This window comes from Taurulus bubalis (assembly GCF_910589615.1).
Source record: "Taurulus bubalis genome assembly, chromosome: 3".
NCBI classification, from domain to species: Eukaryota; Metazoa; Chordata; class Actinopteri; order Perciformes; family Cottidae; genus Taurulus; species Taurulus bubalis.
Window position 1 is genome coordinate 30,162,111 of NC_136591.1, and position 11,395 is coordinate 30,173,505.

An 11,395-nucleotide genomic window follows, 5' to 3' on the forward strand; every position below is an offset into this window, starting at 1 on the left:
ACTCTTGTGTTGAGGGTGTTAACCGTGATGTTTTTGTCTCTCTAGGCTGGTTCCACAGACTGTCGGTCTGCTCTACGTCGGCAGCTATGACAGGCCCTTTGCCAAGATGAAGGTGAGAAAATAAATGTGTTGCTTTGTTGAGTTCATCTTTGTGCCAAGAAGCCAGAGCCCTCTGTGTGTGCTCTTCCAGCTCCAGCTCCCCTTTAGTTTTTAGTTTTTTTTTATTGATAGTGTGTCGTCGTTGCTGTGTGACATGAGGAATGGTATCCGTTTCATTGCTGTTCTATTATTTAGGGACACATCGTCATTATTAGATTTCTGTTTTAGACAAAAGATTTCAAATATTTCCTGTTTCCCAATCTACGGTTGGTTTAATTTGATCTTAATGCAAACCTCCCATAGTTACCTGTTGTCTTGATGCCTCTGGTAAATTGGTATGTGACTTTGAAATGATGCAAAGCTTGCTACTGTATACCTTTCACTGAACATGTGTAGATCATCATCAGGATGTACATGTTTACTTACACATTGTTTACACTTGATCACAGTGTAAACAATTGAATGATAAAAAGTGCTCATGTGGAGAGTTTTCAACAAACATCTAAACTCCCCAAATATTCTCATTCTTAAGCCCTTTCCACACAGAACTACTTGGGGACCCTTTAGTAATTCTGACCTCCTGACATTATATATAAAGCTATAAAAGGATTTCTGTGTTGCATATTGTCGATATGAATACACTGTATTATATAGGATCACACATGATTAGATTCAGTCAAGTGCTTTCCACAATAACTAGCATCTCATCTCCATTCAGATATCATGGGAAGTCACTAATCTGGGGGCGGAGAACAGGTCAAGGAGCAAAATGATAGAGTTACTACAATTGATCTATGATTTATATTTTAATATACATTTATATAATGCTATTACACTATATGGAAATGTTCCACTACTAAATTACTCATATGTGAAGGCCTTTTAATAGTCATAGTCATGTGTTTCCCTCTGGTACCTTTTGTATCAGCCCTGGGCTCTGCTACTGAAGATGGTGGAGGCTCTATTTTCTCTAAGCTCCTCTCAGGGAGACGGAGCTGCACCCCGGGGTCCTCTTCTGTTGGCTTTCATGTTGCCAGTTTTGTTGTGAAATGTGTTTTTTACAGTCGGTGTGAAAATGCTGCAAAATGGTAATTACTTGCCAGAACAGGACACAGCGATTTGTGGTGTGTTTGTTTGCAGCCTGCGGTGCACCACCACAAAGTAGTTTTAGTATGCATTGCCTTGCTCATGGGCATGACAGTAATATCAATGTGTAAATTAGATGTTATTTGGGGCACATCTATTTTTCGGCTCATTCAAAAGAAATCAAACCAACTTTTTCTGTAATCTGTAATAGTACGTTGGGTATAGTCTTTACAACAGAACTAGGGTTTATTCAAAGTTTTATTTTTGTCACTCCCTCTCTTAGTTTAAACGGTTATGTTAACGGCCATTAGTTAAGTACAATGTTATCATATCATAGAGTTGAAACCCAAATTGAGATGAACCACTAAAACCTACTCTTCAGTCCTTCTCTATCATTGTTTAAATGTCTGACTTCTAGAAGATTTTGCTAAAGCCTGGTCACAGTAATGGCTATTGATTCCCCATCTTGGTTAAGTTTCCCGACTTCATCGAGTCTGCTCCCTGTACAGAACTATATGCGGCGTGCTCAGAGAACAGCTCATTAATCATAAATAATCTGAATGGTGCCTGACAGATCTAGACACCAGAGACTAAGATAAGAGCATCTCTCTGTCAAAGACCAGCCCCTTTGATGAAGCTATGAGAGTTTGGCAGTGTACACTTCACCTGCTGAGTACGGTCTTTTATTTTTCCCCATCAATGATTTCCCTAATTTGTTAGACTCTATGCATCAAGGAAGAGTGAGAACTAGTATGTTGTTATGTTTAATCAACTTTAACCCTTCCTATTGAACCAAAATTAAGGTGTGTTTTCATTGTCTGTCATTTCTTTAGGCTTTTGTTGCCCACAGCGTTTTGTTAATTACATGAAATGTGGGATGGAGAGCCATGAATACCGTCAAATAATTAAAAGCGGTTCACACAGAAAACTCTCAATCATGCTGAGCAACAAAACTAACTAATCAATTAAAAGTTCGGGAGGTCTCTCTTAGTATTTCTTGTCTTTCTCCTCATTTGCCTCAGTTACACTTTATTAGTTTGGGTTTGTTCTCAGATCTGATGTGACAATCTAAATGTGTGAGGCAATTATTCGTTAATATATTTATTCTCCAGAAACCCACAACATTGTTGCTAATAGAACATATGAGGGGAATTGTCTAGCTTTACTATTCACACTCACAAGTCACTCACTTGATATGTTGTCTATATTTTAGCAGGAGCTGATATTAATGGACAGAAGACGTCCAATGTATTCTGTTTGCAAGTATATATAGGGCACTCATTAACATACTTTGTGAGGGGAAACTTGCACAATAAAGGGCTACAGACTGAGCATTAGTTCAATGCCGTGTTGTTCCCTCTGAGGTAGTGTGCCTACTTTTGCATCTTATATCCTCGCGCCACTTATATATTCTTTCATCCAATTTCTCTTTATTAAAATGGACCCGAGTGCTGCCATATCACAGACCTGCGGGGCGGTTCTGATTTAAGTCTAGAAAGGCATGGTTAGTCGAAGAGCCTTATGGGGAAAACAAAGTAGCTATGCAAGGAAATTACATACTTTAAATCTTTGCTCAAGCATGTCACTATGTTCAGAAGGTTCCTGTAATAAACTGTAGCACAATGTAGCAGTACAGCTGTCCCCACAGATTCCAGTATTTGATTAAAAAGGGCAGGTTAACTGTGCGTGTTGTGCACTGACTAGTAAAAGGTCTTGTCTGTAGTTTTTGCTTTACTTCATGATACAGAATTGATGCCCTATTTGTTTAGTGTTTCCCGATGTTGAAAACTCTTGGGCCTGTTGTCCCTGACTTTGTCCCTGACTGTGTACTGATCGTAAATGTGTTGGAACAGCATTTATATTTAATATGTTGATTCCTGGAAGTGATAAATGGAGTTAAGGACGTGAGCCTGTGCCTCAAGGAAATAGCTTGGCGGTTAAGGATATACAATCATTTGCTTTTTCTCTAAGACTCGGGTGAGAAGATCAATACAACCCTCATGTACACTAACAATGGATCTTTAGATTAGATATTCCTTTCTGTTAGTTTAAGGACTCTCCGTCAAGGTAGCAATAATAATCATAATAATAAGTCAGGCTTGGATGAAATTGGAGGTGAGTGAATTGTGTAACAATGTTTGTCATAATGTGTGTTTCACCCGAATACCACAAATTGTGTTTTTTACATTTATGTTTGCAACTAAACCAAACTAATTAACATATCATGTCACATTACATTTTGGAGAATGCCAAGCAGGCTGTTTCCTCCTCCTTCTCGTCTTAATGCAAAGCTAAACTAATCACCGCCATCCAGCTCTGTGCTCGACACACACAATCATGAGAGTGGTATGGATCTTCTCAACTAACACTCAAAAAAAAACATTTTAGCGCCGACTATTCCTTTAAAATGATTACGCTCAAGATCGTGTTCTGTCTTTTTTGTTTTGTTTTCTTGAGTTGAAGTGATGGCAGTGGTTCAAGAAACAAACATGTTGTATTTCTAATGTATAATGACAGAAGCGAACCATTCTTACAAGTGAAGGACACCCACAGCTTCCTAACAAGTAGCAGACATTTAACAAGCATTTCCTTCATACGGTTTAGATGGTTTGAAATATCCACACAAGTGGTTGTACTGCTTTTCCTTCTTGTTCGTTCTGTCTGTAGTTTGTAAATCAGAACAAACATATATTGGAATAGAGCGGCAGAAGGATGGATCCCTGCTGCTCTGCAGTAGTTCAACACTGGCCGCTAAAGCGTCCGACTGCTAAAGTCCCTGATATCTGGTCGCACACGTGTGCTGCCATAATGAGACAGATTTGGACGGATTAAACACCAAGTGGTGACGAAAAAATGGCAGCCAACATGTCACCCTTCACCAGCAGGAAGAGATCCCAGTCTGTAGCAGAGCGCCCTGCCTGCATGTGCTGCCCTTCCCAGTTCTCTGGCAGCATGCGGTGTCGAGCTTCAGGGAAGCTTTGTGAGTCTGTCGCTCCTTTTAGATCGTCTGTTCTTCTCCAAACACAGAACTGTTTGATTTACAGTTAGTCTGATTAGTGTGCTGTCTGTCTTCAAACTGAGATCAGAGAAAATGTTGTGGCGATAAATCAGAATTTTGAAATGATGACAATGACAAATGAGGCATTCTCATGAGTTATGATTCAAGGTTGTTTTATAAAAGCCAGTAACTAGCGTCTCTGTCTTTCTTACTCGCACATTTTATTTGCTTCCTGTGTGATTTCGCCCCCCACTGTGGGCCCAGATGTCCCGCACTCCAGGATCGCACAAGCTCTTACTTTGTATTTTAGCATCTTGCCAAACACTTGGGCTTTCCTGGCAGTGATGGTCCATGTCTGACCTTGAAGGTCACATGGAGGTCAGCCTCTTTGTCTTTCAAGTCTCCACATTTCTGCTCGGTCAAGGTGAAAGGAGCACTGACTCATGTCACCATCATTTTTTCCGGTCAAAGCCAACTGTTGCATTTCATTATTGCAGCTGCACGTTTCATTTCCCAGCATCTTTGGAATTTTGCATTTCCCAAGAATCCTGTCAGTGAGACACGGTCCCTCGACAAATAAACAGATGCTCAAATGTCTTCTTTGACTCAGGCTTGATCTTCAGCGCCGTGTGCTGTTTTCATATACTCTAACTATGTTGCAGTGTGCTCAGTGCATAGAGTTGATTTTGTTTTCAAAGCAGAATATGATGTAATAAGTCAGTGAACCTGTGTAGCTCAGGAGAAGGAGCAGGAACCGTTGCACTGCTTTGTTGAAGGATGCATCATAGAGATGCAGACTGCGACTGTCTGTATTTATGTAAGAATCCTAAGACCGTCATTTAGGTTATTTAATATCCAATATCTGTTCAATGATTCCATCAAGAATATTAACTTGCTTACTATGAAAGTGATTAACAAAGAACTTCTGCATTTCCCTGTTTCATCTCACTGTGAATTGAATATCTTCGAGTTTTGAGATGTTGGTTTAACTAAGCAGGCAAAACTGGGAATTTTCACTATTGTCTGACATTTATGGATGAATCGAGTGCATGGTAGAGATGAATTGTTCATTTGAATGACTTTGCTGTATTCCTAATATTGCTCAGTTTGGTGACATGACATCATTTTTGAGTCCACAAAGGTTTCAAAACTTGCTCACTTCCATTTGTAGCCTCTAGAATGCAATTAGTTTATTGCCAATTTAAATATTACTTGATTTTTTTTTCCCCCTCTCGCTATTAAGAGAGGTGAAAACACAAATGTATTTGCTGCAGGCTACTGCCTGAATCAACATAATTCGTCATGAGCTGAAAAGTAATTTTTTCCTAACTTCATTTTTAACACCACAGTCATTGTGTGCGCATGTAAACGCTGTCGTCCGACACTGCCTGAAGCTCGACTCTCCCTCTAAACGCCTAATCTACTCGTAAGCATTAACAGCAAAAGTGAAGACAATCATTTGCAGCATATTCACAACGCAGTTAATCGTGCCAATCATTGTGAGCTGTTGGCGTTCATCAGTGCAACAGCATTTCTCTGAAAGTGTCTCTTAAAATACATGAGAGGGTTTATCACTTCCACTGGCAATGGTGGCAACGAGAGGAAAATAACAATGACACCGGTGTCTCCTTCACTTTGTGTTGTGAAGTACAAACCATCTTTGTCTTTGTCTTCACAGGCCACTAAGGAGCTGAAAATGTACGACAACAAGATCATCGAGTGCACCTTCAACAATAACACCTGGGTGTTCATGAAGCAACGGGTGGACAAGAGCTTCCCAAACTCCTACGAGACAGCAATGGGTAAGACGTTGTCCTTTTCTGAGGAGGGAATAACAACCGGTCAGCCTGCAGCACATGACTACTATCGACAGGATTTCATATCTATAAGAGGTTACACTGTTTTAAAGCTGCACTCAATATACAATATATTTTTGTATGTATGTGCAGTTACTTGCAGTAACAAACCCAAAGATCACCTGACTCTGCAGTGACGCTCAGCTCTACTGAGCACTTAAGCATCTTTCAACTAATTGCTTTTGTTTCTACGACCTGAAGCTTTAATGTTTTTGTTCACTCAATGCTCTCAAAACCGAGTTTCAAGAAAAAGCTCCGATAAGCAAACAGTACACTCCATGCTCGGCACAGAACCGCAGTCAGAGAAAGATAGCGGCGAGCCAATATTCATACTATGTACATTTGCTTATCTACGGTGATGAAATAACTTGTGTGAGTGTGTGTATGAGAGTGTGTGTCAGTGTGAGAGTTAAAGGAAGAGACAGGAGCAGTTTGGCTGAGCTCCACTACTGCACTATGTGTTTATGGGTAATAATCATAGGACATTATTTGAAAAGCTCACAACTAAAGTTATTTTTCGTTTAGTAGTTAATTTAAAATGCATAATTGCTTAAGTACAAAAACTAACATGCTTCACTCATAGAACATAGAATATTTACAGGCTATTTTTAATCTTTTTTTTATTATGTTTATTATAATTATGTTATTTTTATTACTAATAACAATGATAATAACTTTAATGGTGTGATTGATATCATGAAACAGTGATGTTTACCGTGACGGTTGTGATATTGTTAAAATCGTATACTGTTGGTGAACATAGTTGAGCATTTAGCACGCGGCTGGCTCCGCTAGCAACACACACACACACACACACACACGGAGAACAACTTCATGCTCTGCTCAGATTTATTCCAAATAGTTGTTCCAGGAAACTCTGTGAATGAGTCACTTTTATGTTAAATACTCAGAATTTAAGATTTAGCACATTTAAGTGTAAAAGTAATTTATTTTTACTGTTGAATAAAATCGGAGTGATTCATTCTGATTTGAATTCTGAACAAACCTGTTTTCCCAAATGGTCCTTCATATGAAAATGACACAACAGCTACACAACATAACAGCTTCTTGAAAACACAGATGGAGTAAAAACAAAAGAGAGAGCAAGACTGAGGAAAAATGCAAAGTAATAGTTTACCACAGCAATAAATCTCTTTGTGTACAGCACTTATCTAAATGCTGACTTTGCAGTGCTGTACAAGGTGGCACATAAAAGTTAAAATTGAAGCAATAAAAACACAAGCGAGAGAAAATACGTTGAGAGAATGAATTGAATTGATAGAAGACGAAGATAGAAAAGATTGTGTCGAATTATTGAGCTATAGATCCTCAGGCAGGCAGTTTGGAGCCCGGATGGCAAAAAGCACCTTTTATCTCAAATCCAGACAGATAGTATTGAATTTCTCCTCAAGCTGATGAGGACCATTATATGAGTTATCCGCTGTTCCCTCAGTCACTGTTGCTATGCCTGTCAAACTCAATGTTCTAGATCGTCACACAATAGTTTACAGTAATCACATCAGTCATACATTTTAAGAACAATTGGCCCTTCATTTCAGACTTCTTTTAGATTTCTGTCATCGGAGATTACAAATCTTTCAGATTTCCGTAGCTATAGCGAGCTAATTCTACAAACTCTCTATAGTTGGTTGAAAACTCGGGTGTCAAGGAAAGCAGGATTATTAGCCTGGACGTTACTTTATTTTTAACACTCTGTAACCAAATGGAACTCATCAAAACCGTCTTAGCCTGGTCTTCACCTTCTCCAAGTTAGAGGTGAAAGTATGCTAGTTGATCTACTACGAATGTAGTAATGCCAATTCCTCGCCTCAAATTTGTTTAGATTTTGGAGGACTGCTTAGGTGAATGAACTGAATATTTAATAGTGTATTCTCCTTCTTTCCAAATTGGAGCACAGGAAATGCATCATGCACAGAGGATTGTGGGTGTTCCTGGAGCGCGGAGGATATAAATGTACGCTTAAAAAGCCAATGAACAAAGGACTCGGTCCAAAGGATCCTCGACATTGCAACAGTCTTTCAGCAGACAGAGAAAGATCCGATGACGAAGCATCCTTAAAATGTAGCCTTTGAAGGATCCTTCTTTGTGAAACGTTTTCAGTTTCACACTCTTACTAAAGCTCCAACATGTAGAAAAAGCCTTCGTTTGACAGAGCTGTAATTGGGGTTTAGTAAACAGTCAATTATGTTAATTTCTTTGCCAGTGCTAAAATAAACAACATATACATTCTCTGTGTTCTCAGGATGCTGCAGGATCCTGCCACCGTCTCTGTAGTAACTTCCTGTCGTTTCTCTCCTCAGCTGTGTGTAAAAGCATCCAGGAGCCCGTCACGAAGGACATCCTCTTGGAGTACGTGGACCGCTGTTCTCAAGGAGTCCAAGCACAGAGCCGGAAACACCCACCAGACCCAGACTCTGAGCTCATGCCCCCTCCTCCTCCAAAGAGACCCAACCGGCCCGTCCCCTAGCCCACAGCTCTCCGGACTGCTCTACAGTCACAGTGTGCATCTCCACCACCAGCCACGTTGACCTCCCCCTTACAGAAAACAGACATTTCAAGGCTTTCTTACCCTCAGCACATTTACTTTATCAACCTGTACATGCAAGGACTTCAGAAACCTTTGATTGACTGCCTCATCGTCATTTAATTTACCTTGTAGACTTGTTTGTAGCTTTAAATGCTGGTGTTTTATTAAAATGAGAATCAAGACGCTTAGTTTATTTTTTTGTTTTCCTATTTTTTTGTTTAGTTTTTTTTTTTTTAAGTCTAGGCTATTTATGTACAGGGACATTGTTATGGCTACAACATGGCACCTGACAATGCAGACCTTGCATACGTTTTTGTCAACGAGTTACTTATTTCTATTGAAGGAAGAGTAAACGTCATCAACACTCAGTCTGCTGTTTGAATGCATATAAATCAGGAAACAATTCAAGTACTAGTTTGCAGCTTCAGAGATCACATTAAACTCAAAGCTGCATGTGTTTTGACTTCAATTAAGAGAATACGGTTGCTGCCACTCTTCGGCCCATAATGCAAAGTCAGGGGTTTCCAACTGTTTACATATCTAAACAGCTCTGTGTTTCATAAGATTTTGTCCAATGGAAGCCCATCTGTGTGGACTTTTAGTTTTAAAGGCCACATGGATGGGCGGATAGATGACAACATGATTACATAGTCTCGACAAACTAACTGCAAAGGAGTACATACTGTGAAACCCAGCTACAGATGGGTGACAAATACACATAAACCAACATAAAGTTTCTTTGTAAGGTGAATACTTTTACTGTTCTTTGAGTCAATTGATGTTTTGAAGATGGTGATGGAGAGCGCTGTCGACTAAGTCTGACCACAAAAAGAGTAAACCTGGGTTGAGATCTGGTGTGGATGCCCCTCAGAAATGTTTTATCCTAGGATATCATGTTTATACTGTACATGTCACAGTGAATACGCAGTCTGACAGCCAGAATTGTATTTGACTTTATTCATTGTGTTCATTCAGTGTTCAAACATGCTAATTTAACTGATAACTCGTGCAACTGCGTCAATTTCATTCACACCGGTAGCCATTTTTCATGGATGCAGGTAGCTGGCTACGTAGGAAGACGATGCCCGACTCTTCACAAGACTATTGAATGAAGCCTGGGACACGGTCCTGACCTTATGGCGTATGGCACATGCACAGTGTTACTGGAGCTGCAATGTTGGAACCTGTTTGGTTCGAATGTACAGACCAGATTTAACTGCATGTGTTGTACCCCGATGGTATGAGGCGTGGCATCTCCTCTGTCAATGCTCCTTGATGCGTATTCTCCTTTACAAAGCTCTGATTGGCCGTCTTGTAGTTGACCTCTATAAATGAAGATGATTTCCCATCGGACTTTAAAAACATGCTCATCGTCGCTCCTTCATTTTAATACCATAGGAAAACCTTGTTGCCAGGAAACATTTAAATGTATTTTTCTTACCATGTTGCCCACGTTGCTGCCTGTTGCTAGGAGTGTCGCCCATCTGCACTGTTTATCACTCACTGTAGTGTTTGTAGAAATGATTTACTCGGCAGATCTCACATGCTGACTGGTTTATTGACATTCTTTGGTTTGGTTTAGCCTGTGTAAATTCAGTTTTATTTATTATTTATGTATGTTTTTTTTTAATGAGGCACAATCTCTATTAAGTGGATGATGCTACAGAAAGTCTTCAACATTGAGGGATATTTATATTTCTGTCTGACTAAAAAAAAAGTGTGCATTTCAGAACCAGTGTGTTGTGGAAGTTTGTTTAAAATCAGTGTTTCTGTGCCCCCATGCAATGAAACGGCTTATCTTCTGAAATAATTTGTGCTTTTTTTAAGATTAGGGTGAAAGCAGTAGTTATAGTCATGCAGTGTGGAGAATTTAGTTTATAAGTTACGGACTAAATGTAAGTCAGTGGAGTGAAACGCACAAGGGTGTGTGTATGCATGTGTGTTTTGAGTTCCGGCCTGTTGGTCCCCGAGGCGACTGTTCTCCTTATAGTCCAGATAGATGAGCTGTACTCCCTGGGCTCTCCTCCCCTCTGGCTGCACATGAAAGCTGACTGATTCTCATCAAAGCCTCCATGACCTTTTTTGTCATGAGGTTGCTGCCGCTGAGACATTGCCGCTCTTGTGCAGCAGGTGCAGACACAGTTTTTCTCTTAAATTCCATTCACTTAAATCCATTCTGCGTCCTCTGAAACCAAGCTGTTACTGTCGTTTTCTGATCCAACACAACCGGTTTTGTTTTCCAAACCCCTTTCGGCCAAATAGTTCTCTCTTTGCATGTTTTTCTGCATCTTTCTCCTTGTGCAAACATTGCCAGGGTGGAAGCACACAAAAACAAAACACAAAAAGGGAGAACCAAGATCAATAAATGTGTTTTTCTGTGGGTGCCATCGAGTGCAGGAGGCACGAAGGGGAGCATCTGTATGGATCAGGGAATCTAAACACACACTTTGCGTGAGCACAGGTGGTGCAGCAAAGATTATGAGGCTCCCTCTTGCTTGGCTCAGGTGTTTTAGAGGCTGGAAGCTGCAGATCTCCAAAGCAATATTAAATCAGCACAGATGACTTGCAGGCTATTATCATCCCAATATCATCTGCATTGTGAATAATGCATTTATGTGCTTATCACTGTCTCAGTGATCTGAGCTGCAAAGCCTTGAGCTCGAACCAGCCTGTGTGCTGACTTATTGTTTGATTGTGCTTGCTAGAACAATACTTTTATTATAACTGAATACCTTTTGATGTCATCTTGAAAACAATGCAAAAAGATCAATACAATCAATAAGTTCAAGATCAATAAGTTCCGGCATC

General features: G+C 39.9%; 1 protein-coding gene across 1 annotated transcript in view; it reads left to right on the plus strand.

The window, feature by feature from the left end:
- Positions 1-8,763, plus strand: part of rngtt (RNA guanylyltransferase and 5'-phosphatase) — a 79,460-nt gene extending 70,697 nt beyond the window's left edge. Inside the window, exons 12-14 of the mRNA XM_079214616.1 lie at positions 46-112; positions 5,862-5,985; positions 8,361-8,763. Of these exons, the coding sequence (XP_079070742.1) occupies positions 46-112; positions 5,862-5,985; positions 8,361-8,527 (358 nt within the window). The 3' untranslated portion in view covers positions 8,528-8,763. The remainder of the gene's footprint in view (positions 1-45; positions 113-5,861; positions 5,986-8,360) is intronic.
- Positions 8,764-11,395: the final 2,632 nt, after the last annotated feature.